This window comes from Balaenoptera borealis, assembly GCF_965194805.1.
Source record: "Balaenoptera borealis genome assembly, chromosome: 11".
Lineage (NCBI taxonomy): Eukaryota > Metazoa > Chordata > Mammalia > Artiodactyla > Balaenopteridae > Balaenoptera > Balaenoptera borealis.
This window is the reverse complement of record NC_138868.1, coordinates 2,119,790-2,147,199: the sequence shown is the minus strand read 5'-3', so window position 1 is coordinate 2,147,199 and position 27,410 is coordinate 2,119,790. Positions and strand designations below refer to the sequence as shown.

At 57.2% G+C, this 27,410-nt stretch overlaps 1 protein-coding gene across 5 annotated transcripts in view; it reads right to left on the bottom strand.

The window, feature by feature from the left end:
* The window catches only part of KCNQ1 (potassium voltage-gated channel subfamily Q member 1), a 349,026-nt gene that overhangs the window by 51,033 nt on the left and 270,583 nt on the right, over positions 1–27,410 (bottom strand). For 2 of the 5 annotated variants that reach the window (XM_082342550.1, XM_082342547.1), the window contains 4 exons: positions 26,913–26,988; positions 21,646–21,740; positions 20,773–20,885; positions 19,843–19,904 (listed from right to left, as the gene is read on the bottom strand). In XM_082342550.1, the coding sequence (XP_082198676.1) occupies positions 19,843–19,904; positions 20,773–20,885; positions 21,646–21,740; positions 26,913–26,988 (346 nt within the window). Of the gene's footprint in view, positions 1–19,842; positions 19,905–20,772; positions 20,886–21,315; positions 21,546–21,645; positions 21,741–26,912; positions 26,989–27,410 lie in introns of those variants that run through there. The other 3 variants (XM_082342551.1, XM_082342548.1, XM_082342549.1) reach the window with 2 other exon arrangements.

Genomic DNA, 27,410 nt, shown 5'->3' with positions numbered 1-27,410 from the left:
CTGTTCCTTTAGCTCTTGCTCTGTCCCCGGGTGCAGGATTTGGAGCTGTTCAGCAGAGCTCCAATTTTAGGAGCGGAGGGAAACCGAGTGGGACAGAGAAGCTAGGTCACCAGATCCTCTGAGGCCGGGTCGGGTGCTTCCCCAGAAGGTGGTGCAGATCCCCCAGCCGCAGGCCCAGGAGAGGCAGGGGCCACTCCGTGAATCCCGCTCCTTTTCTGGGCCTCGGCAGAGAGAGGCCCCGGGAAGGGCGTCGAGTGTCCCCACCTCTTCAAGGGCCTGATGTTTAATCCATAAAGCTCCCGGGGGGCCAGGGAGGAGAGACAGGGAAACGGAGGCGGAGCTCAGTCCGGTGACACGCGTGCCTTTCCTCAGCTGGTGCTGATGGGGCTGTATAGACGTGGGAGCGGGAGGTGAACCCCGTGACCGAGTCCTTAGGTGCTCAGGGTCATCGAACAGCCTGCGTCCTAGCCTGGACTCCGTGCCCCCCTGCGCCCCCTCCCTCCCTCCCTCCCTCTGCAGCTCTGCAGCCTGGTGAGCTGCACCAGCCCAGGCCCAGCCCGGGTTCTCTGCGGCACACCCGGTCCCGTGGGTGCTCTCTGGCTGTCAAGGGGCAGGTATTGTGGGCTTCCCTGACTAGGGAGGGACAGGGACAGGACTGTGGGCGGTGACCCTAGCACGGACAGTGGGTGCCCTGCCTTTGGCACCTGTCCCTGGGAACAGCCGGTCCGTGGCCTCTTCACGTAGGAAGCCGTCCGTGGACGTCAGTGGTGCAGTACTGCTCCCTCTAACCCCAGACACACCAGCTCCCCTCCTGTGCCTTTAGGGTCCCACGTCTGCCCAACCTCCACGGGCCTGGCCGAGCTCGGGGCTGGGGAAGCCTGGCCCCATCAGAGCAAACCTCACCCCCTCCCTGGCCAAGCCCAGGGCCACATCCTCCCCTCCCTGGCTCTGGCGAGGCCCACTCTTGCCTCCCCATCTCCTTCCTTCCTTCTTTTCCACCTGATCTCTAAGCACTGGAGTCCGCCCGCCCTCTGAACACATCCAGAATGGAATTCGAGATTGCCCCTGACCTGCCCCACCCTGGTGTCCCTCCAAGCAAAGCACCCCCATCCAGGCGCTCTCCTTAGAAACCTGGTCCTTCTTGACACCCTATCCCCTCCATCTGCCTGTCCTGTTGACCAACGGGTCCAGTGGACTGTGGGCTACTACCCCGCAGGTGTCCACCCTAGTCCAAGGCACACACGAGTGTCCTAAACCCACTGCGGCCCTTCACTACTCTTGGGGCGCCCACCCTCGCCTGCCTCTAATCCTCCTCCCAGGGAAGCCAGTATCATCCCCTGCCCCTCAGGCTCATAGGGTGAGTTCTAAAGCCCCCAATTCAGCTGACAGGACCAGGCTCTGCCTTGCCCGCTCTCACAGCCTCAGACGGCCATGACCCTGGGCCCCAGGGCCTTTGCACGGCTGCGCATGCTGGGAACTCTTCCAGCCACACCACCCACTACCTCATTCACCGCTGGTTGTCTCCAGGCCCCTGACCCCCGACCGGAGGTGGCCCTGCCTATCCGGTCCAGCCCTCTTTCAGCCGGGCAGTAGGTACTTATGGGCCATTCCGTGCATTCCCCCCTCTACCTCCCGAACCATGCGCTCCAAGGGGCAGGAACCAGCCCGTCCCATTCACAGTGGCAACTCTTGATGTTGCTGGTGCCCAGTGGACATAGGTGACCCTTCCTTGGCTTCTTTAGTCTCTGTGGCCGGGACTTCCGGTCCCTCCGTCCAGACCAGAGGGCTCATGTGTGGGGTCACCCGTGGGTTCTGGAGAAGGTGCAGGGTTCAGAATTTCCACCCTGGTTATCGGATGTGGCCCCTTGTCAGAAGGTAACATTGTAAAGGCTTAAAACCAAGACCCCATGCTGCCGGGTGCACCCAGGTGGGCCACACACAGGGGCCTGTGACACTGGATCCCATTGCAGCCGTGCCCCCTACACCCCCCCCCCCCCACACCAGACATGCTCTGCCTGGGCCTCATTGAATTCCCCGTCTCCAGTGCTGCTCTGAGCCTGGCCGGGTGACACAGGTCACTGTGGTGTCAGCACCTCGGGCCAGGGCTTCACATCACCCCGAGAAGGCCCCACCCAGGGGTGGGTGCTGGCGGTCTGACAGGGTGTCCGCAGGCCCCGTCGGGGAGCGGGTGGGCGGACCTGCTGGGTAGAGCGTCCCCGTGCGGGTGGCAGGCGGGCTGGCCACCTCGCTGGCCACACAGATGGCTCTTTATGTGTGAGGCCTGACCTATGGCTCCCGGCCGGCGGCGACAGAGCGGGCTGGGCACACCGACCAACCTGCCTCCCAGGGCGGGGCTGGCAGGGGGAGGGACGGGAGTGGTGTGCGCTGGCCCCGCAGCTCTCCCTGCGGCCACACCTGCCCCCCTCTTCAGTCTACCCTCAACGTGCACGCGCCGGATCGCGGCCCTCTCCGCCCCAAAGCCCCCTCCCTCCAAGTGGAGCCTCAAGCCCTTCCAGTGGCTCCCAGGGCCCGGAGGTCTGCCCACCCCTTTACCTGTCTGCTCCCATCTCCAGGCTCCTCCCTAACCCACGGCCACCCTGGTTGCTCAAACAAGCCAGGCACGGTCGCACCGCAGGGCGTTTGCAGAGCGTGCAAAGCTGTGCCCTCTGCTTGGAACCTGGTTCCCCAGATATCCACATGCTTTGCTCCTTGTCCCCCAGAGATCTTTTCTGTAGACCAGCATACCCTCCAGTCCTTTCAGAAAGGTCCAGATCCTGTCTGGACGCAGAGTTTCTCCCAGGGTAGCGAGGGATAAGGCCTTGCCCCTCACGCTTCCCTGGTGGCTTTTGCCTTCCCGAGAGCAGGACCCATGACGGAGCCTGGGTACTGGGCATCTTCTGGGTGACGGACCCATAAGCATGCCCCGTATGCTGGTTGCCTGGTCTGCACACCAGCTCGCATCTCATAGATGAGGATCTGGAGGTCAGAGGGGCCCCCGGTTTGAGAAGGGCCCCGGAGGAGCAGGCCTTCCCGGTGAGCCCTCAGTCACCCTGCAGCCTCTTCCAGACTTGGGGAGGGGGCCGAGGCTGCCCCGCTCTGGGCCAGCGGGAGCGAGGGAGGCCCCTGAGCTGGGAGTGGAGGAGGGGCCCGGGATGGAGGCATGAATGGATGTCCCGGTGAGGAGGGCGGGAGCGCGGATGAGGAGCGGGAGGGGGAGGGAGCGCTGCCAGCCCAAACAGCCCAGCGAGCCTCAGCCCCGTGTTTAATCCACAGAAATTTCCATCTGCCTCTGGAGCGCTCGGAACCCGGGCAACGAAAGGCCGTCCGCTCGGCAAAATAAACACAGCTCCGCACGGCCACGGCCATGTGCGCGCACCCCGGTTAGAAACGGCCGCGTCAGCCATTTTGTGCATCCCTGACGGCCAAGGTGGAGTGAGAGCCCAGGCCCGCGGGTCCCGGGCGGGGAGGAGGCCGCCCGCGCCCGGGTGTGGCCCTGTGGCCGGGGACCTGCTGGCATCCACCTGCCACCTGGCCCCGGGCGGGCGTGGGCCGCGCTCCGACCTTGCCGGGCCCGGGGCCCACCGAGGCTGCCACCCCGACCCCACCCCTGGAGGACGTGGTCCCCAACCAGGCCACTCGGCTCCCTGCCGCCTGCCTTCAAGCCTGCAGTGTCCAGAGTCGGCAGGGCCGGGGCCTGGGCCGGCTGCCCCTTTCCGGGCCGGTCCCCTCCCGGAGCAGGCGGGACAGCCCTGCCTCTGGGCTGGGACATCTATTTTTGGTGGTGACCAAGCCACTGCTTAATATGCAGCACTGGCGGGGGCAGGCTGTGCCCTGACCCGCAGGGTGACAAGTTTAAAAAAGGGCCCATTTTGATCAAAATACATGTTTTTCTGAGGTCGGCCAAGGCGGCGGGGCAGGGCTTGCCACAAAGACAAGGCCCGGGGCCGCCCTCACCCCTTGGCGCCCCCAGATGGTCTGCCTAGCCCGACGCCCCCAGCGAGGCCCTTGGTTATAGATCACCAAATAGGCTTGAGAAGGGCTCCCGGCCGCCCTGCGCTGCCCGTGGGCCCAATACACACATCTCTGCCCGCCTGCTCCCTGCCCCCCGCCTCTCTCAGAAGCAGTCAACCCACAGAAGCTGACACAGACTGGAGCTAAATTGTAAAAAAATGTAAATTTCCTTTCTGGCCAATATTTGAGGCCTATAAATAGAGTCATTCAGGAAAGGCCTAGTTGCGGGGAGGGGTTATGGTTCCTCGGGCAGACTGGGAGAGAAACACCCAGGAAAGAGGAAGGAAAGAAAGGTTCTGGGGGGGCTGACACGCGTGTAGGGAGCAGGAGGCCACGGTGCAGCTGGGGGAACTGAGGTTTAGGCTCAGGATGGTACACGGTCGGGTCAGAGCAGAGCCGGGGCTCCCAGACTGGCCCCTGACGCCCCCTTCCTGACCGATGGCTGGCCCACCCTCACACCCACTCTCTCTGAGCTCTGTAATCGGACGCCGGGTCTTGTAGCTCTGGACTTGCTGTATTTCCCCGTGCCACAGGGCCTTTGCACGTGAAGCTCCTCTGCCTGGTTATGGATCAACTCAGGGACCCTCCCAACAGCACTTGCCTTAGTAGCATCGATTTCATCCCCTCCGCTGACCGGTGAGAAGACAGAGGCACGAGAGCCCATATGACTTCCCGGGTCCACGGCCAGCGAGCCGAGGGGGCAGGGCTGGAACCCCAGCCACTGGCTGCAAACGTGCAAAGGGAAGGCCTGGGCTTTGCACCGTGTGAAATGGGAGGAGGACAGGAAGGCCCCTTGGGCCCACGTGCATGCAGGCGGCCTTGTCCTCTCGGCCCGAGGAGGACATGTGAATCTGAGAACACACAGGCCTGGGAGCCAGGCGGCCCGGCCCTGGTCCCAGCTCTGCCCCGCTGAGTCAGGACCGCAGGGACGGGTGGGATCCTGGGGCCTGGAAAGAGGTGCGAAGAGCGGCCCCAGGGGCCCCTGTCTGGCCTTGCTGTGGGCAACTCTCAGGCAGGCTCCGGGTCCTCAGGCGTCGGGTGTGGGCGCAGCGGCCGCTGGAGACCAGGCCCGGGAAGGTGGCCCTGAGCACACACACCCCCCCTCTTTTCTCCTTCCTGCCTTGGATGGAGGGGGAAACTGAGGCTCAGAGAGGCTGGTGAGCAGTGCCTGTGCCCCCGGCAAGGGCGTCCCCGGGAGGTACCGGGTGCCCCTCCATGGGCCTCCGAGTCACCCAGAGGTGGGGACCTACTGCTTTGTGGGGTGCAGTCTTCACGATCACTCTTTGTGCTGAGTGTCCCCCACGCCTAGTCTCTGAGCCAGAACAGACTTCGGAAGCCAGCACTCACGTTCCTTCCTGGGAGGCCAAGCGTCTGATGCCAGCGATGGGTGAGGCTACCACGGGGGGATCGGCTCCTGCCGGCCAGGAGGAGGTGAGCCACGAGGGCAGCCCTCCTGCCTCTACGTCAGGAGAGGCCCAGGACTACAGGCTGGCCGGGCACGCTGCCCTGAGCATCAGCCCGGATGCCAGCTCCCGGTTCAGCTCCAGGCCAGTCTGAGCTCTGACCTGCCCCTCATGACCATGGCGTCTTGGCAACAAACCCCGTGGACACCACAGGGGCCTGAGGGTCTCACCCTTGATGGGATGGAGAGGCCTGGGATGCCTGCAGGTCCCTCAACGCCTGCCCGACCCAGGCCCTCCCTCGGCGACAGGGAAACCGAGCCTCTGAAGTGGAGGCGTGTGGTTTTAGCATCTCCTGCGGAAGCTCGGCCTCTCAGATGCGGTGGGCGGCCCAGTCCTCTGACCTCAGAGAGGGGGCTCCTGAGCCCTTAGAGGGGGGATCCTGCCCCAGCCCGGTCACCCGGACCTTGGGGACCAGGGTGGAGGGAGGAGGGATCGCACGGCGGCTCAGACCCTGCAGCTCATCACACTCCCCTCCCATCGCCCTGTTCGTCCCTTTTGTGCAAACGCGTCTGCTGCCGACGGCCGGGTGCCCACCTGTGCGGCGGGTCAGATGGCCAGACGTGAGCGTGCCTCCCGTGCCTCTCTCCCTGGGTGCTCCCTAACCCTGGCGGGGGCTTGGCCCACAAAACCAAGCCTCGCGGGTGGGGCCCTTGGGTGCCGGGCTGTTCTCAGTGTCCTGCTGGGCGCAGAGGGCTGAGCCGCAGGCCATGGGGAGGGCTGTTGAGGTGAGTTGTGTGTGGGACAAGGGGCAGGTGGGCAGGCCCGAGTCACAGGTGTGTCTGCCGCCTCTGGATGAACATGGGTGGACAGACGGACGTCCCGTCACACGGACGACTCAAGAGGGTCCTGCCGGGACCACTTTCCCCACATTCCTCTGGGTGGGGCACGTGACTCATTCCCCCAGGGGGTTGGAGCGGAAGTGATGTGTGTCACTTCCAGGATGGAGCAGTTAAGAGCTTGGGGCTGGTCCTCGGGCCTGGAAGGGGCCTGGAGCCGATGGACTGTGTCCCCCATCTTGGCACAGAGAGGGCCTGTGGGGAAGGTGGCTCAGACTGGTGACGGAGGCTTGAGTGCTGAGGGAACCCAGAGCCCTGGGGAGGGGGCCTTGGGTGTAGGGCTCACAGGATATTGAGTTTGGGGGCTAGTCCTTCTGGTGGGAGAGCAGCCCCAGCTGACAGAGGACAGGGGCCAGAACAGGAAGCTGGATGGGATGCGACATCTCTACCTGAACTACCTCGGAACACGCACACTGACTACCAGGGCCACCTTGACCTCGGACAAACGAGGACGGAGCATGTCACAGCCGCACGCGGGCTGTCTACTGCCCAGACAACCCCAGCGGTTCTCGGCATCTCAGCTTTCTGACTTAGCGACTCGTTAAAGGTGTGGTTCCAGAGCCACTGACGGACATCAGGCCGGGCGGTGGCCACAGCTGGGAGGCATATCCTTTACTCAGCTCTTTCCTCGCCGCGATCAAGTGGCTCCCCACATCTCTCAGTCACACATTAGAGCCTGACAAGCGTCCTGATACAGAGATCTCTGACCCTGGGGTTTCATTTCCTGGAAGCAGAGATGTTCGATCAAAAGGTACATGTATTTTGAATGTTAACAGACGCTGCTAGCTTCCTTCCCAGAAGCTCTGTGACTACAGTAATTTGCGTCCCCACCAGCAATGTGTAAGAATGTCCGTTTCCCCACCTGGGTGCCAGCACTGGGTATTACCATCTTCTTAAACCAGGGCGTCACTGTGCGTTCCCCTGGCCACTGGTGGGGGTGGGCATCTTCCCACAGATTTTTGGCCAAAGCTGGGCCGACTGTTGAAAAGGCCCCCGAGCCAGGCTCTAGGCAAGTCCTATGGGGGCTGCCCTGGCCGTGAGAATGCCGGGCTCTGGCCTTGGGCTCCCTCCGGGAACATGGCAGCCCCGTCCCGGGGGCCCGTCAAGTCTCCCTGTGGCTCGAGGGGCGCGGGGACTCCCTGGCAGGCCCGCCCACCTCTGCCCAGGAATGGGGATGGCGGCGCTTAGTGTCAACTGACGCTTTCATTATAGGTTTATCTTTGAAACCCTAGACAAAACAGGGCTTGTGTGGTTTGACTGAAGAGCCAGCACCTCAGGACCTTGCCATCCACTAAGACGGCTCCTCAGGAAAGAAAAAATACACTAACCTTAAAATAACCAGTTCCCAGAATAGCAGCTAATGACGGCTTCTGAAGGGGGCCCTTTGATCAGGCGGAGCCCCACGCCTTCGCCTATTTACGGCCATGCCACTCAAGAGCCGTTCACCAGCAAAGAGAGACGTGTTGGGGGTGGGCAGAGGAAAGTCGGGGGGCTGGGCATGGCGTGTGTGGGGGGGCAGGGCCGTCGTCGGTGCCCATTTGAGGCCGCCCCCCTTTCCAGTGCAGCCGGCCCCAACTGGTGACAAGGTGCTCCAGGAGTCCAAGGCAGCCTGGAAACAGAGCCTCACGCAGGGGACGCCGTTCCTGACGGCCCCCCAGGAGCCAAGGCTGGTGGGAGACAGATGTGGTTATAAGAGCCGGAATCCCAGGCGGACGGTCCTTAGGCCCCTTGGGGAGGCGTGGGTCATGGACCCAGAGGGCCTCGAGGGAGGAATTCAGGAAAGAGCCTGAGGAATGGGAACCCAGGAGAGTGCAAGGAAGTACCGAGGGGATGCTGGGGCTAGAAGATGCTCCCTCCCACCCAGCCCCAGCCCCACCCTTGTCTGTCCCGAAGCAGCAGTTGCTTATCCTCTTGGTGTTCACCCAGCACCTCCCTGGGTCTGGCCTGGTCGGATGCTCGGGGACCACTCTCGCCTCTGTCCACAAGCACGTGACAGTCTGAAGCTGCCTGTTCAACAGCCTGTTCACCAGACCTGCTTGGCTAAAAGCACTGGAAATGTGGCTTGTGAGACCAAGGAACTGGATCTTAATTTGATCTAATTTTAACGGATTCACAATTAAATTTAAATACAGATCCCCAAATCAGTTATCGGAAGACTTTAGCTATGGTTGTTTGGAATGCTTTAGGCATGAGAATCCGCCTTTTCAACTGCAAATTTTATGACATCTAAATGCAGACCGAGCAGTTCTTATGAAAACAGAGCATCCAAACTGAGGTGTGCTCTAAGTCTAAAACCCACGCTGGCTTTTGAAGACAGGATGTTGACCTTCCTAAGCATTCTTTTGTATTGATTACATATTGAAATGATAATATCTTAATCTATTGGGTTAAATAAAATATATTACAATGAATTTAAGCTGTGTATTTTTATTTTTTCTGATGCGGCTATTAGAAAGTTGAAAATTATATCTGTGGCTCCCATTATATTTCTACTGGACAACATTGGTCTGAATTGGGGCTTAGCACACTTTCCTGTAAATGGCCAGATAGTAAATATCATAGGCATTAGGGAATCACGTATAGTCTCTGTCACACATTCTTTAGGTCAGGGGCCAGATTTGGTCCGTAGGCCCCAGTTTGCTGGCCTCTGGTCTAGAGGCTCCCAGCTCTAGACCGGCTGGCATCCTTCTCAGTCCAGCCTGCCAAGGGCTGGTGGCCCAACCCAGTCCCCACTGGAGTCCCAGCATAAGACCTACTGATCACTAAGATCCCCAGGGACCAGCATGAACAAGACATGTAACTACTGCCCAGTAGCTCCCAGTTTCATGGGGAGATGGAACATGGGAAGGTCAGGAATCAGTACAGGGAGTTGGGACAGCAGCCATCAGACCCAGGCTGCCCAGAAAAATGCCACCTTCCAAACCTGGACTCTGTCCCCTGTAAGTGAACAAGAGTTTGTCTGACCACGAGACTCATTGGCCTTGATGAGCTAGCCAGGAAGTAAGAGAGGTCAGAGGCTGAATGTGCAGTGAAAGTGGAGCCCACAGAGGTAAGAGGTATCCTGAAGGCATTTGATGAACTGAGTACACTTGAGCTTTGGTTTTCACAGTCTCACAGGTGATGGATAGCTAGGTATCCAAGCCCAGACCTGCCCCAGGTGGGAAGTGTCACAGCGGAGCCCTACGTAAAGCTGGAACCTTCAAAGGGCTCTATGTTCAGTGTAAAGGTCAATGAGAAATAACCTGGTCCCTGAAACGACCATATAGGAAATTGTCTTGCCGCTAACAGGAGTGGAACAATATTTGCCCTGAGAAGTCACATCCACAAGCTGGTCCATGCTCAGCTTGGACACCCAAATGCATACCACCTGGGTGGTCTTGAAAACGTTGAGCCCAGGATTTATAGTCCAGGCTGGTAATACTCCCACGTGTATAGCAAAGGAAGAGGTGAATGTAGATCCCCTCCCCCGCCACCCCAAGAACCTCAACTTCACATTAGACCTCAAAAATCCCCACAGATACATTTTAAGACATATGAACTCATAATTAAAAAAAGGAAATCCTCAAAGGGAACAAAACACCATGAATGAAAGCCAGAAGAAAAAAGAAAAACAGAGAGGCCAATTCACAAAGACTTTAGATACCAGAAATTAAATATAAAATAGCCATATTCAATACATTTCAAGAAATTTTTAAAAAGCTTGAATATACAAGTGAAAAGAAAGAGACTATAAAAATGATCTATCAAGTATGCATAAAAACCAAATGGAATTTCCATAAATAGGAAAATAATCATTGAAATTTAAAATTCTTTGGTTAGGTTTAACAGCAGATTAGAAACAGTTGAAGAAATAACTAGTGAATTGGAAGATGGATCAGAAGACATTATCCAGAACACAATACAGAGAAACAAAGTGATTTTTTTTTTTTAAAAGAGAGAGAGAGAGAGAGAGGGGGGCACTAAGAGACATAGAGGGGATTGAGATGGTCTACCAAATGTCTAATGTAAGTTCCAGGAGAGATAATGAACTAAAGCAAAATATGAAGAGATAGTGGCTGAGTATAATCCAGAACTGATGCAACACACCAACCACAGATTAAGGAAACTCACTGAATTCCAAGCAGAATGAACAAAAGAAGCTCTCTAATAACACAACATAGTGAAAATGCAGAACACTAGAGTCAAAGGAAAGAGCTTAAAAGTAGCCAGAGAGAAAAAATACGTTGCCTTCCAAAGAGCAATGACTCACTGTCATCTTTGTTCTCAGTGGAAACAATGGAAGTCAAAGTACAGTTGGACAATCTTTTCAATGTGTGAAGAGAAAATCTTTTTGGTAACCTAGGGTCTAGAATTTTATACCCAGTGGAAATATTTTTTAAGAACAACAGTAAAACAGTCATCTTAAAACAAATAAAATCAGAGGGATTTTGATTTTCACTGAAGGAAATTCTAATGAGTACTTCAGCCAGAAAAAAGTGACCCCAGATGTAAGATCTGAGATGAAAAATAAATGATGAGTGACAAAAGGGGCAAACAGGTGGGTAAATTTAAACACATATTGATTGTATAAAACACTACTAATTATGCTTGAACTAAAGTATACAACAAGACATATAAGTCAGCAGGAGAGATTGAAACTAAAATGTCCTAAGGTCCTTATTTTATTCCAGATGTGGGTAAATATAGCAAATGGCTCTATTATATAACCATTTACAATGTCCTAGGTTAACCTCTACAAGAATGGCCATATAACTTCAAAACCAGTAGAAGAAAAAATGGAATGAGAAATAATCATCAATTCAACAAGAGACAAGAAAGAGGACCGAAGTAAACATTAAAAAATTTAGTACAAATGAAAAGCACAAAATACATTGCTAGAAAATCAATCAAAAGATATTGGAAATTACATTAAGTATAAATGTATTAAATGATTTTTAAAAACCTAGCCACACAGTGTTTACAACAGACACCTAAAATGTGTATACAGGATTAAAGAGACAAGAATTAAAAAACCCGACACCAAAATCAGAAAAAAAAGTCACAATAAAACTAGAGAACAATATCTTTTATGAATAGAGATACAAACATTCCTAACAAAATCTCAGCAAACAAAATCCAACAACAGATAAAAGAGATCATATATCATGATCAAGTGGGAAATACAAGATTGGCTTAACACCCCCAAATCAATTAATGTATCACATCATATTAATAGAATAAGGGCTAAAAGGCATGTGACCATCTCAAAAGATGCAGAATGGGCAACTGAGAAAATCTAACATCCTTTCATGGTAAGAGCTCTGAACACACACCAAGAATAGAAGGAAACATCCTCAACCCAATAAAGAGCATCTAATGAAACTCTACATCATATTTAATGGTGAATGACTGAATACTTTTCCCTGTAAGACCTTCTCTAGCCACTTTTAGTCAACATCTTACTGGACAGTCACGCCAGTGTAATTAGGCAAAAAAAAAAAAAAAAAAGAAATTAAAGGCATCCAGATTGGAAGGAAGACCTAAAACTGTCTTTATTCACACATGACACGATCCTGTATGTAGAAAATCCTAAGGAATCAACAGCAATAACAATACTTACTAAAATTAATAACAATGAAGTCACAGTTTATAAGCTTAATATCAAAATTTAATTGTATTTCTGTACACTAGTAACAAATAATTCAAAAATGAAATTAAGAAAACAATTCCATTAACAGTAGCATCAAAAATAATAAAATATTTAGGAGGAACGTTAACAAAGGATACGTAAGATTTGTACACTGAAAACTATAAAATATCACGGGAAGAAATTAAAATAGATCAAATAAACAGAAGGATATACCATGTTCATGAATTAGAAGACTCAATATTGTTAAGATGTTAAGTTCTCCCAAATGGATCTATAGATTCAACACAATCCCTATCAAAATCCCAGCAGGCTTCCTCTCTTTTTTTTTTGGTAGAAGCTGGCAAGCTGATTCTAAAATTCATATAAAAATTCATAGCACTTAGAATGTGCAAAACAATTTGAGAAAGAAGAAAATTGGAGGACTTACACTAGCTGATTTCAAAACTAACTACAAAGCTACAATAATCAAGACAGTGTAATGTGGGTTTAAGGATAAGGATATAGACCAATAGAAGAGAATTGAGAATCCAGAAATAAACCTATACACTTATGTTCAATTGATTTTCGACAAAGGTACCATGAAAATTCAATGGGGGAAAAGTAACGTTTTCAACGAATGGTGCCGAGGCAATTGGCTATCCATAAGCAAAAAGAACAAAACCCAAAAACCAAAACAGAACAAAAAAACCCCCAAACTTTTCCTCACACCACACCCCAAAATTAACTCAAAATAAATCATCGACCTAAATATAAGAGTTGAGTCTAAAAGCTTCTATGAGAAAAAAATAGAAGAAAATGTTCATGTCCCTGGATTAGGCAAACAGGTCTTAGATATAACATCAAAAGCATGAGTCACACAAGAAAAGATAAGTTGGACTTTTTACAAGTTAAAACTTTTGTGTTTTAAAAGACATGATTAAGAACATGAGAAGACAGCCACAGAATGGGGGAAAATAATTGCAAGTCATATATCTGATAAAGGACTTGTATCCAGAACATATAAACAACTCTTACAACTCAATAACAGAACTACTTAATTAGAAAATAGGCAAGAGAGTTGAATAAACATTTCCCCAAAGAAGACTATGAATGGCTAATAAGCACATGAAAAGTTGCTCAACATCATTAGTGATTAAGGAAATGCAAATCAAACCCACAACTAGAATGGCGAAAAGAAAAAAGGCCAACCATACCATGTATTTGCAAGGATATAGAGAGAGTGGAACCTTTGTACATTACTGGTGGGAAATCAAAATGGTACAGACCCTTTGGAAAACAGTTTAGAAGTTTTTTAGAAAGTTAAACAGAAACTTACCATATGACCCATCAATTCCCCTCTTAGGAACCTGACCAAGAGAAATGAAAACATATGTCCATACACAGACTTGTAGATAAAAGTTCACAGCAGCATTGACATAATAGCCCCAAACTGGAAACAATCCAAACGTCTATCAACTGGCAAATGGATAAACAAAATATGGTTGATCCATACGACAGAATACTATTCAGTGTTAAAAAGAAAAGAAGTACATGATGCAGCACAGATGACCCTCAAGAATGTCACATTATGTGAGAAAAACGAAACACAAAACACCACAAGTTGTCTGATTCCATTTATATGAAGCATCCAGAAAAGGCAAATTTCTAGCCTTATAGAAATTTAAGGATACAGACACAGAAAGCAGGTCAGTGATTGAGTGTGGCTGGCGGTGGGAGCTGGGAATGATTGCAAATGGAATTGAGGGAATTTGGGGGTGTTGAAAAATGTTCTAAAACTTAGTTTTGATGATGTTTGCAAATCAAAGTAGAAATTTACTAAAATGTGTTGTCTACATTTACATTGGGTGAATTTTATGGCATGTAAATTATACCTCAAAAGAAAGCTTAAAAAAAAAAGATTACAAACAAAATTAGGTTTGTATAACGATGATAATAGACTTTAAGGGAAAAAAGAACACTACTTGAGAGAAAGCGGGTGTTATGGAATTAGAAAACATTGAATCCAGCAGTGAATATATACAAATTTGGATATTATATGTATCTGATCATAAGATCTAAAATTACATTAAGCGAAAATTGACAGAAATATAAAGAAAACTAGAAAAATTCCCCACAATAGTTGGCACTTCAACACATTTCTCAGTAATGATAGATCAAGTAAGATAAAAACATTCCAGTGAGGATATAGATCTCAACAAAACAATTAACAAGCTCGTTCTAATGAACACAAGTATAACACTGCACCCAGCAACTTCAGAATACACATGGTATTCAAACATGGAAGGTACATTTACAAAAGTTGATGACATGTTGTACCTGTAAAACATATTTCAAAATGTTCCAAGAGACTGATACCCTACAGGACTTCCCTGGTGGCACAGTGGTTAAGAATCCTCCCTGGTCCGGGAAGATCTCACATGCCTCGGAGCAACGAAGCCTGTGCGCCACAGCTACTGAGCCTGCGCTCTAGAGCCTGTGAGTCACAACTACTGAACCCCATGTGCCACAACTACTGAAGCCCGCGCGTCTACAGCCCGTGCTCTGCAACAAGAGAAGCCACCGCAATGAGAAGCCCGTGCACTGCAACAAAGAGCAGCCCTTGCTCGCTGCAACTAGAGAAAGCCCGCGTGCAGCAACGAAGACCCAACGCAGCCAAAAATAAATAAATAAACAAACTTATTAAAAAAAAAAAAGATTGATACCCTACAGATCACTTTCTTTGACAATAGAGGAATAACAATTATAACAATGACAAAAATCATATTCCAAAATAACTCCTGGGATAAACAAGAGGTCATAATGGAGACTAGAAAAATCTTTGCGTGAATGAACATTAAAATTAAATGCTATATATCAAAACCTGGGGGATGAAGTTTGAGTGGTATTTAGAGAAAAATAAAAGTATAGTCTTAAATGCACAGTTTAGAAATCTAGAAAGTTTTAGAATTCATAATTATCCAACCTAAGAAGTTAAAGAAAGAATAATACATTAAGCCCAAGTAAATAGAAGGAAGAAAATAAAGAGAAGTGAATGAAACAAAACAAAATCGACAAAAGAGAGGATCAACTAGGTCAAAAGTTTGTTGAAAACATGAATAAAATCATCAACTAGCTGGCAGGCTTGACCAATGGAAAAAAGTGAAGTCACAAACAAACAATATTGGCAATAAAAAAGGGGTCTAACCACTGATGATACAGATGCTAAAATGAAAATAAATGCCAATAAATGTGAAAACTAGGATGGAATGTACAAATTCTTAAAATATGCAACTTATCAAAACTGACACAAGAAGAGATAGAAAACCCCAACTGTCCCATAACCATCCGAGTCACTGACTCGATTAAAAACCTGCCCACAAGGAACACACCAGGCTTAGGTGGCTTTACCTCCAAGTTTCCCCAAACACTCAGGGGAAGACAATCCTCATCCTATACAAAATATTCTAGAATATGGAAGAAGAGGGAACACTTCTCAACTCGTTCTGTGAGGCTCACATACATTGGATGCCATAACCCAATGAGGACACTGTAAGTACATATCTCACCCACAAATGTGGAGAGAAAAACTCTGAAGGAAATATTAGCAGGAGGGCTTCAGCAGTGTTTCAGAAAGCTTATACAATGTGAAGGACTGGTGTGTGGGGGGGAGAGGCCAGAGGCCACATAGATGTCTGGAAAAATAATCTAAGCCCAAGATGCTAAAGGCCTGAACTCAGCGGGGAGGACGTGCAGCTGGCGTGCAAGGGTGAGCAGCGTTGAGGGGCTCTCGGGGTGGTGGTCGGAGCAGGGGGAGTGGCTGGGATGACCAGGGTTCCGGGTCCTGCTTTCAGGCCTGGTGGACGGAGAAGCCTGGGAGGGGGACAGAGCAGGAGGAGGGGGGTCTGCAGCAGACGCCAGGTCCTGGGTGACTGGGCCTACCTGTCAAGGGCAGGGGCTGGGGAGGTGAGGTGGTGGGGAGCCCGGGCTGGGGGGCATTCCTGTCCGGGAGAAAGGTGTGCCTGGCCGGGGTTCTAGGCCGGGGGGGCGGTGGAAGAAATGTCGGGGGTTGGGGGGGCCCTTCCCACCCACAGTCTCTGAACTGGGGCCTGGAAACCCAGGACTCCCTGTGTCCGGCTCTGAGCCATGAACATTTCCGGCAAAAACAGAGAAGAAAGAAATTCTCCCAGCCCACTGTGTTCCTCATATCAGCAAAAGCAGTGTGAGCTGAGCTTGCAAAATAAACAGGGCTCAATGTAAACACTGCAGCAGGTCCTGGGGACGGAGCTAAGAATACACACTGGGGGAGGAAGGTGGGAGCAGACTTCTCCATCGGGTCCCCAGAGAGCCACAGGGTCCCTGCCCTGGAGCAGCCCTGACGGGGAGGGGCCGGGGGGCTGGGGGCCGCGTTCTCAGGACCCGTCCCAGGGCCTGGCGTGTCGGAATCTGACCACTGCCGCCCGTGGACCTTGCTGCTTGCCCTCACCTTGGCCCTCAGTGTTCCTACCCGGCCTCTTCTCAACCAGACCCTTTCTGTTTGTGAAATACTCTTCTGCTTTTTTCTGTCTCTCTCCACCCTATCTCCCCTTCTGCCTGTGGCTTCCGCCAGGACCAGCTCTTTACCTAACCAGCTAACTAGGCAACCGCTCAACCTCTCTGGGCCTCAGTTTCCCCACTGGTAAAAGAGACTTTATTTGGGCAAACGAGTCCTTGCCAGAGTAGAGAACGCAACGTGACAAAGCAGTTCAAGCCCTCTCCTCGCACAACTAAGGGGGCCAGCGGGCTCCCCAGGCCAGTGGGGTGCAGGCTGCGGCAGGGGAACGCCGTGTCTGCTTCCGATGCCCCTGGAGCGAGGCTGGCTGTGCAGGCCAGGGGGCATCCTGAGGGCGGGTGGGGGGCTCTGAGCAGGAGCGAGAGCTGCAATGAGGCTGCAGGACCCCGGAGAGAAGGAAGTGTGGGGGGCCCTCCAGCCCACGTGGCCCCTGGACTGGACATGGGAAGGGGACTCCTTGCCGGGAAATGGAGGCCCCCCTGAACAGGCTCAGCTGGCCTCCCCCACCCCCGGTGACTCCCTGCAAGTGGACAGCCCGGCCACTGACCCTCAGAGTGACCTGCCCCCAAGATGGGGATGGGGCAGCCGCTGTGCACCCCGAAGTCCCCTCCCCCTCCTCTCCAAGCCCCTCGTCCTGTGGCTGAGTGAGCCGGCCGGGACGGGACCGCCGTCACCGCCGAGGGCCTGAGCTGAGATGAGGAAGCAGTTGGGGGCCAGGCTCCCTTCCGGCCTGAGGCCAGCCCGGTGGGGTTGGGGGAGGTCCGGGGCTCCGGCTGGGGCTGACGGGCCGGCTGGCACTGCCACCACTGCAGGCCTGCTGGGCTTCCCAGGGCTGGACGGCTGCTGGATTTCCTGCCCCCAGCTTCCCTCAGTCAGCAGGATTGCGAGGGGGGTTGTTTATGGTCCCGATGGCTGCGGTGATAACGTGGGGCCTGGGACACGCCACTGTGCCCTCTGGGCCCGGCGGGGCCCTTTCCCAGGGTCTGTCCCCGAGGGGGGCATTGGCTAGCGGGGGAGGGGCTGGGCAGGCTGAGCTGGACGCCGGCCCACGGCAGCCTCTGCCCGGGTCCAGCACGTGTCCAAGGGGCAGAGATTCAGCGTGGAGCACGGCCTGCTCCCTGCCTTGAGACCTGGGGGCGTGACTGTGCCTCTCGGGCGGAACCAGCTCCTGGGAGGCAGGAGGGGGACGAAGGCGACACAGAGCCCATCTCCCTGAGTGTGTGCGGAACATCCGGGATCCTTGCTGCCCAGAAACGGCCCCTGTCCCGGGCGCAGAGACTGACGGTGGAGGCCACCAGGGGCCTTGCTCCCAACCTTGCCCCCAGGGATCAGGGACTCCAGAAAACCCTTCCCTTTGTTGTTCAGATCTGAAGAAATGTGGTCCCATAATTCTGTACCCCCAAGGCCAACGTGGGCCGCACCTCAGCCCACCACACCGACCCTGGCTGGACAAGGGCTGAGCCCTGGTTCTCAGACCCCCACCGGCTGCCAGATGGCTCCAGGGGACCCTGTCTCCTACCCATCGTCACCCCCAGAGGACACCAGGCTCTGGTTTAGGTTTCAAGGGGTGGCCTGTCCCGAGGAACAGTGGGCAGAGCTGTAAGAGAGGCCCAGGACAGTGGGACAGAGGACAGAACCAGACCAGGGCAGGGACTTGAGGAGGGGTGAGCACATCTGGACGACAGGGCAGTGGGGCCGCTCCCAGGGCTGCTGGGCCATCACGACCCCTGCCAGCGGCGGGGGCCAGTCAGTGAAGGCTGCCTTGGCCAGAGCTGTTCCAGAGCTGGGCAAGGAGGGGAGGGGGGGTGCCTGGGTTCTTTCCCCGGCTCTACCTCTGCATCCGTTGATGCCTGGAAGCCCCGCCCTGCCACCCCACACCCCAACCACGCAGGGTGCCTGGTCTGCTGTACTGGGCGTGGCCACCTGCTGCTTCTCCCGGAATGTGGCAGCCCCGAGTCCCTGGTCCCACACGAGAGGAAGAGTGAAAGCCAAGGACGGGTCACCAGAGAGGCAGAGTCCAGGCCCCAGAGCCTCTGAAGCCGCTCAGCCTGGGGAGCTGACCGTTCCCAGTTTCAGTTCCCATCCTGCCAGACAGGGCATCTGCCACTGGACCATCTGCCTGGGCAAAGGAGAGCCACCAGGCCCGCTGAGGCCTGTGCTGACCGAGACGGGCCAGCCCTCCGGCGGGGCCAGGGTGTTGGCGTCACACAGCCCCAGAGGGCCAGGCCCGAAGTGAGGGCCCCCGTGGGCACCTGCACAGCGGCCCTCCCCCATGTACAGGATCGTGGCCCCATACCCACCCAGGCCGGGGAAGACTGCCGGTGGGCAGAGGGTCGTCCTGCAGGCCCAGGCCAGGGTGGGTGGGGCAGGAACCCGGAGCTGTGCCCCTGCCCGCCTGCCCAGCTGCAGCAGAGATGGACACGGGCCAGAGCCAGGCGTTGCCCAGGAAACCGAGAGTCGGACGCACTCCCTGCTCAACCGAAATTCCTCTATTTTTAGCCCCCCGGCTGCTTTCAGATAAAGTCCATGTAGATGAACGAGCTGTTGGGCAAGATAACAGCCTGCTCCAAACCACGGAGACTTCAAAGGGCGGCAGGCCGCCCCCTCCCATTCCACAGACCCTGCGAGGCTCCCAGGATGCCCTGGGAAGGGGTTCCGGAGCTGAGAGGCGGGGCCGCGGGCACAGAGCCCGGCGGGGACTGGGGCGTCCCAGCCACTGAGGCCGCTGGTGCCCCGGAGCGGAGGGAGCACGGCGTCCACGTCCCACCCGGACACCCAGCAGGGCCTCGGCCGACACTCCCCACATACCTTGCTGTCAGGACCCTGCAGAGGAGGGTCCTGGAGCCCACATCCCCTCCTCCCCACTTGATGCACCCTCGTGTCCCTGTCGGCACCTCTGAGTCCCTGCGTGCAAGCAGGCTGGGGGCTGAGGGAGCCGCAGGCAGCGGGGACAGCCCTGCCCACCTCAGCGTGCACTGGGCGGGCCTCAGCTATGCCAGGGAGGGGACTGCGGGCACTCGCTGCCACTTGCCAATAATGATGCCACTTGTCAGAGGTCTAAGACCAGCCTGGCCTTCAGCGCCCTCCTCCCGTGGGGACTGACGCCCGGTGCACATGGGGGAGGAGCTGGAGCCCCACGTCAGGGAGGCCACACTGAGCACAGATGGAAGGAAGGAAGGAAGGAAGGAAGGAAGGAAAGAAGGAGGGAGGGAGGGAGACCCCAGACACCTAGGGCACCATCCAAGCCCTGCACGCTCAGGACAGAGCAGGAGAGTGAAACGCCGCTGTGTGTCCGGGCCCCAAGGACGCTGCCTGCCGCCCGCCAGCAGCGATGCCGCGTGGCCCGCGAGAGCTGGCGTGGGCTCAGGCGCCTACCTTGTCCTCCACGCGGTTCAGGCGGGCACCGATCGTGTTGCTGCCTCGGTCCTTAGTCTTCTCTGTGGGGTTAAAGCACCCAAGTCAGGGACGCCTGGGCTGGCAGACGGGGAGCAGTGGGCAGGTGACCCCGACTGGGCTCGGGGAGAAGGGCGATGGGGGTGAGGGAGTGAGGGTCAAAGGCCTGAACCTATGAGAATGTCTCTTAGAAGCTCTTCTGTGGTGAGAACTTCAGGGGCGGCAGTGGGTGGGCCGGGCGCTGGCGGGCTTGTCCCCACTCCACCCTTTCCGGTTCTGTGACCTCCGAGAGCCTCAGAGGACAGGCATCCACCCTGCCCGGGGGGCTGCCTGAGATGGTGCCCGCTGTACAAAGGCGACATTCTGCCCCAAGGGGGCACTTGCTCTGGCCGGGGAGGCCTGTCGCCCCTGCGGCCCCTGCCGTCCCGTCCCTGAGTGAGCTGTGCCTCCCACTTGAACTTGGGCTAGGGCAACCCCGAGGAAGAGGCCTGGCCCTGCCCTCCCTGGTGTGACCCCCTAGCCGCCCTCCGGAGGACATGAGGCCGTGCCTCAGAGCTGGAGAGTGGCACCCATCTTGCTCCCCAACGTTCTAGCTGGCTGCTCACCCCCCAACCCCACTCCCAGGCCCCCACCTTCCCAGGGTCCTGGTCACGTTTCCACACTCAGATCATCAATGGCCTAGAAAAGCCTGCCATTTATAAGGACGCATGCAGGTTCTTGCACTAACTGAAAATCCCTTGTAAATCATGTTCGAAGCCAGTTTGCTTAGGGTGGGTCTACCTGCCCCCCTCTCTAGATATCCTTGCGAGACATGCACTTTCTGATGGTGGAAGAGGCAGGCGTGGGTGGAGGGATGGTAGGAGGGTGTGGCCTGGGCTGCCACGCCCAGGGTGTCTCAATACAGAAACCCACCTGAGACGGAGATGAAGAGGGAGGGCTTCCCGATGGACTGGTCCAGCCTGGGGGGGAGGGAGGGAGACGGAGACCAGCTCACACTTGGCCGGGGCACCGCACGGACATCTGGCCTGTCGGTGGGTGGATGGGCTGATGTGCCCAGCAGGACAAGCTGCCCGCCCCCTCTGGGGGCCACCCCTCACCGCCACCCAAAAACCAGCCTGGTGCCTCCCAGGTTCCAGAGGCCCATGCTCCCAAGGGGGCCTGGGGTGGGGCACTCAGAGGTGAAGGGCAGTGGTTGGGCTGCCCCTTTGTCACCCTCCCTGGGCACAGCAGGGTCCCAGGATAGCCCAGTGTCCTGAATGTTCCCAGAGAGGCAGGCCTGCAAGTGGGCCCTTCTGGGGTGAGGCCAGGTCGCTGGGCTGGGTGGGCTTCACGTCCCTGTAGTAGGTCAGCGACAGGGGCGGGGGCAACCTGAGCCCCTGGCCTGGGCTGTGGTCAGGACAGGCACATTTCCCAGCCACACCCTGCGTCGCACAGAGCTCAGTTCCCAGGCCAGCCCACCGCGGAGATGCAGCTGGTCTGAGCCCACTCAGGCCCCCAAGGACCACGCTGCTTCCACGAGGATGAGCTCTGTGAGCCCCAAGTCAGAAGCCAGAAGACGTCGGCTCCCAAGAGTTGAGGTGCTCAGCTCCCAACTGGTAGGGTCTCTCCCGGAGGTGGTGTCTCCTGGGGCTGGACCTGGCCCCTGCTCACAGGGTGCGTGCTGGGCTGTGAAGCGTCCAGCATCTCTGAGGTGTGGACATGTGTGGAGTGAGCCCCTGCCCCCTCCCCCGCCCGCTCAGATCCCCCCTTCCCCTGTGCCCCGCGCCCCGGGCCCCGTGCGCCCACCTCCTCTGCAGCTCCTTGACGCGCACCATGAGGTTGAGGTGGCCCTGGGAGTACTGCTCGATGACGTCCCGCACGTCGTAGGGCTTCCGCGCTTGCTGCGGTGGGAGAGAGAGAGTCACGCTGCGGGCTCCGCGTTAACGCGGTGACCGCGCCTGCCTTCCGTGGTCTTCCCGGATTTAAGGAGCTGCCCACGTGGCACCATGGGGCAGGCCTGGATCAGCGCACATGCGGTGGCCGGGCTCATCCCCCCCCGGGAGCTGGGTGACCCTGGGCCAGTACCTCGGCCTCTCTGGGCCTCAGCTTCCTGCCGGCTCACCTGCAGGGACCTGCCCATTCTCCCTTTCCAGGCCACCGGTCCCTGTTTTCAAGCTGCCTTGGAAGAGCTGGCCCAGCTGAGGGCCTGGGGGCGGGGGGCCAGCATGGCTGCCAGTCACTGGGTGGAGGGCACAGCTTTGTGAAGCCACCGCCTGCCTGGGCCCCAAGCTCACCCTCCCCACACTTGTTGGCCGGCGCACCCACTGTTCTTGGGGCGGGGAGGTGGCCCACCCCACCCCCTTCCCAGGCAGTCCCCTGAGCTGAGCAGGGGTGGCCCCGGGGGACAGGCCTCCTGCTGGGGCCCCCAGGCTGCCTGGGAAGAGAGGATGGTCCCACGGCAGGCCTGGGGCCATGGGGGCAGGGAAGGTGACCCCAGAGCTCCAGGCTCGGCGCCAGCCCTGAGCCCATAAATGCATCCGGGGCTCAGGTGAAACCACAACAGAGAGAATGGGGCTTCTCACGATGTCAGCAAAACCTCCAGCCGCATTTATGGCCTCAATCCCGGGAGCTCACGGTCTGAGGGTCTCGCCCAGGTAGCATCGGGCTGGCCGAGTGGGGGTCTGATGGCCCAGGAGGCCCTTCACCCACACAAGCGAGCCAGAGCCACGTGGGGACACAGGCCACTTCTCTTGGGAGAGCCGCGGGGAGACAGGGTTGGGGGCCCCAGGTGGTCTCATTAACCCTGAAGGGCCCACACTAGTGATGGGCTGGGAGGTTACTGCCTCTTGCTGGGGAGTGTAGGGGGCCTGAGAGACACGCCAGACAGCTGGCAGGGCAGGGCGGGGCCGGCAGGTCAGAGGGTGAGAAGGAATAAGGCACAGATGCCCGCTGAGGGTCAGGGCCAGGTCTCAACCCTGGGAGCCCCAGGGCACCTGTCCTCCCTGCCCACCTGAGGCCTCCTTCTCCTTGGGGTGCCACCCCAGAGACTGGGGCTACCCCAGGCTAAGGGTAGGGCCATCTCTGCCTTCCAGAAAGATGGGGTTCCCCTGAGGGCAGGGTCCTGCCTCGATCTCTGGGCACCTTCGGACATGTCCAGGGGCCCTGCCATCAATGCTGGCGGCTTAACTAAGTTCTAGCAGTTCCCCACATCGTCCCGGACCCCAGGAATCCCGAGGCAGCGCAGAATCCGGCTCCCTGTCAGGGACCGGGCACAAGAATTGCAGGGGGTTCCTGCTCCCACAAGATCCGCCAGGCGGGGCCCTCACAGGTAACACCCAGCCCCGCTTTGGGCCCTGGGACCACCCTGTGTCCCTTTGTGGCCTACATGCCGAGGCCCGTGGTGGGGTCTCAGGGTCAGGAGTGGGATGGGACTCTGGTAGGCTCTCTGACTTGCCACACACTCAGCTTCAGGACAAGTGTAACAGTGGCACTTCGCTACAGGCTAGTGGTAATACCCCAGGGCTCAGTTTGTCCTTCTGTGAGATGGGGATGCGGAGCCCTCTGGCTGACAGGGAGGGAGTGGGGATGCAGTAAGACGGTAGGTGAGAAAGGCCAGCGGGTCCTGAGCTGGCTCTTGCCAGGAGAGCCCGAGGTGGCTGTGATAGCATCTGCGGCTGAGCCCGGGGTCTGCACTGCTGTTTAGTGCACACGCCACTGCGTTGTGATCTTGGCCTCCTGTGAGCAACCCTGGGCACCTCCAGGCCTGCCGGTGCGGTCTGGGGGGGGATCAGAAGAGGGGAAGGCTGGCTTCAGAGGTCCAAGTGGGGCAGGCCTGGCCTGGAATGGAGCGGGTCCTTGCCCTGGTCTCCCAGACACCCTGGGAGGTCACGGCCCACTGCGTGCAGGTGACTTTGGGCACCTGAGCCTGTTAAGAGCCTCTGTGTGCACAAAGGTATATGGATGTCCCTGTGGGAAGGCATAAGAGGACAGGTGACAGGTGTGTGTGTGCCCGGGCATGCGTGTGCATGTCTGCAGAAGCGAGGGGGGTGGGGCTCGTGAGCAGGGCCCCCACCCCTGGCCTCACCTTGTCTAGCGTGTGGACCACAACGGGGTAACCGACGCCCGGCTGACACCCAGGACCCGTGGCGCGGTGGGGTCCCAGGCCCCCTGAGACTCATCTCGGAGCTGAGAAGCGCACCTCCCGCCCCCCCCAACCAGGGTCTGGTCAGAGCTCCTGGAGGCCCTTGTCGAGTGGTGGCCTGGGGCCCAGCTGGAGACATCATCTCAGCTTTCTCTCCAGAGCTCATTTCCTTGGCAGCAGCAGGAGCCTGAGATGAGCCGAGATAATGCCGGGCTGTCCAGACTGACCGCCGGTGGACATGCGAGTTCAAGGCAAACGTGAAGGGCTAAGAGGCTCTGGCTCCTCCGGCCAGACACAGGGGCGGCCAGCTGGGTACTTATCGGCCGGCGAGGCGGGCAGGGGGGCCACCCGCCACTTCTGCAGCCCCTGAGGCCAGATGGGGGTGGGCGTGCAGCAGACAGACAGACGGGCTGCTGCGGGGGAAGGGATGGCATCCCTGACAGCTGGGCCTGGGTGGGGGGCCACCCCTGGAGCCCCACAGAGCTCCTCACTGCCAGGGCCTCGTCCACCGCTTCTACTTCCGTGGGTCCCTCCTTGCTGGAGGCCTCCTGCTGCCCATCCCTCCCGCTGCCCCAGCTTCTGGCCTTGCTCAAGAGCCTTTGTACCCGAGGGCAAACCAGGAAGCTCCCAGGAGCGCCTCCACTCCGAGGGCCCCGCCCAATTTATTTAAGGCCCCCCAGGGGTCCTGCGCAGAGGGGAGGGGCAGGGAGCAGGGGAGGTGAGGCTGCCCAGCCTCCTTCCAGAAGCCTCCAGGCCATTCGCAGGACCCTGGCCTGTGTCCTGAGGCAGAAAAGGAGACCCTCGGCCTGGAAGGGAGGTCAGCAGCCAGTTTTCTTGCCTGCATTTCTGTGACGGGCGCGCACCAGCGTTCAGAGCTGCTCCAGACGCTGTGGGCGCCCATCTGCCCAGGGCGGTCTGTGGTTCTGTGCTGGAAGCTGCTCACGTCACCCCCAGAGCTGGGCCTGCCATGAGCCCCAAGGTTCCGCCTGCCCTGCTGGGTGCCCCAGACCCTGGGAGCAGCCCCCAGGAAGCCTGGTGTCCACACTGGCACGGCCCTGCCTGGCCCAACAGTGCCCCGGGCAGCAGGTTATGGCCTCTGCCCTGACGGGGCCTGCTCCGGAACGCTGGTGGCCCAGCTGCTCAGGCTGGGGACCGTCCCCATCCTGGAAGAGTCCCCACTGACCCTTCTGCTCCCCAGGTTGACGTCTGTGGTTTTAGACGTCACCACCAATGCCCCTCCAGCGAGGGCGACACATCATGGCCCTTCCGGGGGCCTCCTCTGCTCTTGGGAGCAGTCCTGCCCAGACCTGACCCCTGAGGGGCTTCCTGCCATTCCTCCTCCCCCTCCCCAGGAGGCCAGCCCGCCCTCACCCAGCGCCCCCTGAGCTCCCTGCTCCACCAAGCCACCCCTCTGCTGGCACCGCCAGGGCAGCGGGCCCTCGGGGAAGGAACAGCCACAGAACCCAGACGCCCTCCGTCCGGGATCGTCGGATCTCGCCCAGAACACTGCTGGGCAGACCTCCTGGCGCCGGCCGACAATAGCATTCACCGCGGCTCTTTTGTTTCAACAATGAGGAGTCCCAGGCCCTGGTGGGAGCCTTGGCACAACTTGGCCCAGTTTGGTGGGGAACGGCCTCCCTCCAGGGCTGCGGGCAGACAGACGGGCAGGCAGCAGGATGCCACCGGGGACTCTGTGCGCAAACCACCCAGCCAAGGGGGCCACGGGTGCTGCCGGCTAGCCGGAGGAACGGGGCGGCCGGGCCAGGGCCTCACCAGGGCTGTCCCTGGGGCCGGGATCAGTGGCGGTCGCGTCGTGGCAGAGCCTGTGTGAAGGCTGGGCACCCGTGGACGCCGTCCTGGGCCAGCACCTTGGGCTCTTGTTCCCACTACCAGCGGGGGAAGGGTTCTTCCCCAGGGCTGCCGGGGGGTGGGGTCTTTCCAGAACCCTGCACCGAGTCTGGCTCTGTGTCCTGGGCGGGTGAGGGCTCTGCTGAGGGGGCTGGAAGGCGCCAGTGTCGAGCCTTCAGCCTGGGGTGGGAGGGAGGCACGGCCCGGAGGGGTCTGGCTCTTGTCCCAGCCTCGCTGTGACCGCCCAGGGGGTGTGAACAAGTCACCCCCAACCTCCCCTGCTTGGCGAAGCAGGCCCAGGGGATGTGGACGCTGGCTGGCTCTGGGCGACCCCCAGCCCTGGCTCCACCAAGGACTCACTTTTGAAAGGCACCGGAGGCCAAGCCTTCTGGAAAGAGAATGGCCTCCCCCAAGGGTCCCTGCTTCCTAAGGCTCCATGTTCTCAGAGTCAGGGCTGAGCTGGGCCCCGCTCCTCAGACGGAGGACGGTTCCCACGTAGGAAGGAGGGCACCAAGCCTGCCGCCAGCTGGCTTCCTCTGCGGGCTCCCAGGGGCTGCTGCAGGAGACCCACCCCTGGAAGGAGTGCCGACGGGGAAGCCCACAGTCTCCAGCCCCGCCCAGCCCGAGAGACCCTACCTCTCCCTGCAAAGGTGGGCCACCCCGGGGCACAGAGCAGGGCTTGGGTCTCCCCTCTGTTCCGACTCGCACAGGGTGGGCGAGGGGGAAAAGAGCCCTGAGCCGGCCTGGGACAGAGCACTTCCTGCCCAGGTGACGCAGGGCGGGCTCCGCACCCTCTTTGAGTCACTCCCACTCCTGTCTGGTGGGGCGGGGGAGGGGCGAGTGAGCCCCCGGGCTTTGTGTGCATCTGGGCTCTGCGCTGGGCCTCAGGGTCCAGGCCGATCAGGGAAGTGTCCCTCCAGAGTCTGCTGTCTTGGGGACGGATCCTGAAGCCATGGCAGGGTGTTTGATGGGTGAAGGGTCAGGTCTCAGGTATGGCAGGGTATGGAGACCCCGCAGCCTGCGCTGTGGGTGGGAGAGGGGCTTTCGGGGTGGACAGGGCAGGAGGGCTGAGTGCAGGACTCACCTGGAATTTCTTCTTGGCCACAAAATACTGCATGCGCCGAATGACCTTGATGGTGGCCCGGTGGTGCTCCCGCAGCCTGTGGTGGAGAATGGGGAGGAGGGGGTGAGTGGGGACCCTGATGGTCATCCCGCGCCCACCACTGTCGGAGGCTCAGAGGCTTCCCAAGTGTGCCCCCCATCCCCGGCAAAGGGCTGGGCCTTTCCAGAAACAAGGAGAATGTTCAACCCCCTCGGATGGGGATCCGCAAGCTCACATCCTGGTGGCAGGAGGAGAGGCTGAGGCCAAGAGGCTTTAAATTAGGGGGATGACCCTAGAGGGACCCTCGCCTTGCTGTCGCTCGGAAGTGGGGTAGGAGTCAGGGTCCTGACTTGGCAACGGCTATGCCCTTCACTCACGGTAGAGCCACAGAAGCTTCTTTCTACCCTTGGGCCTTCTGGCTGCTCACTAGTAGAGTGGGGAGGGGGTACAAACAGATGACACCTAAGGCCCCTTTTAGCT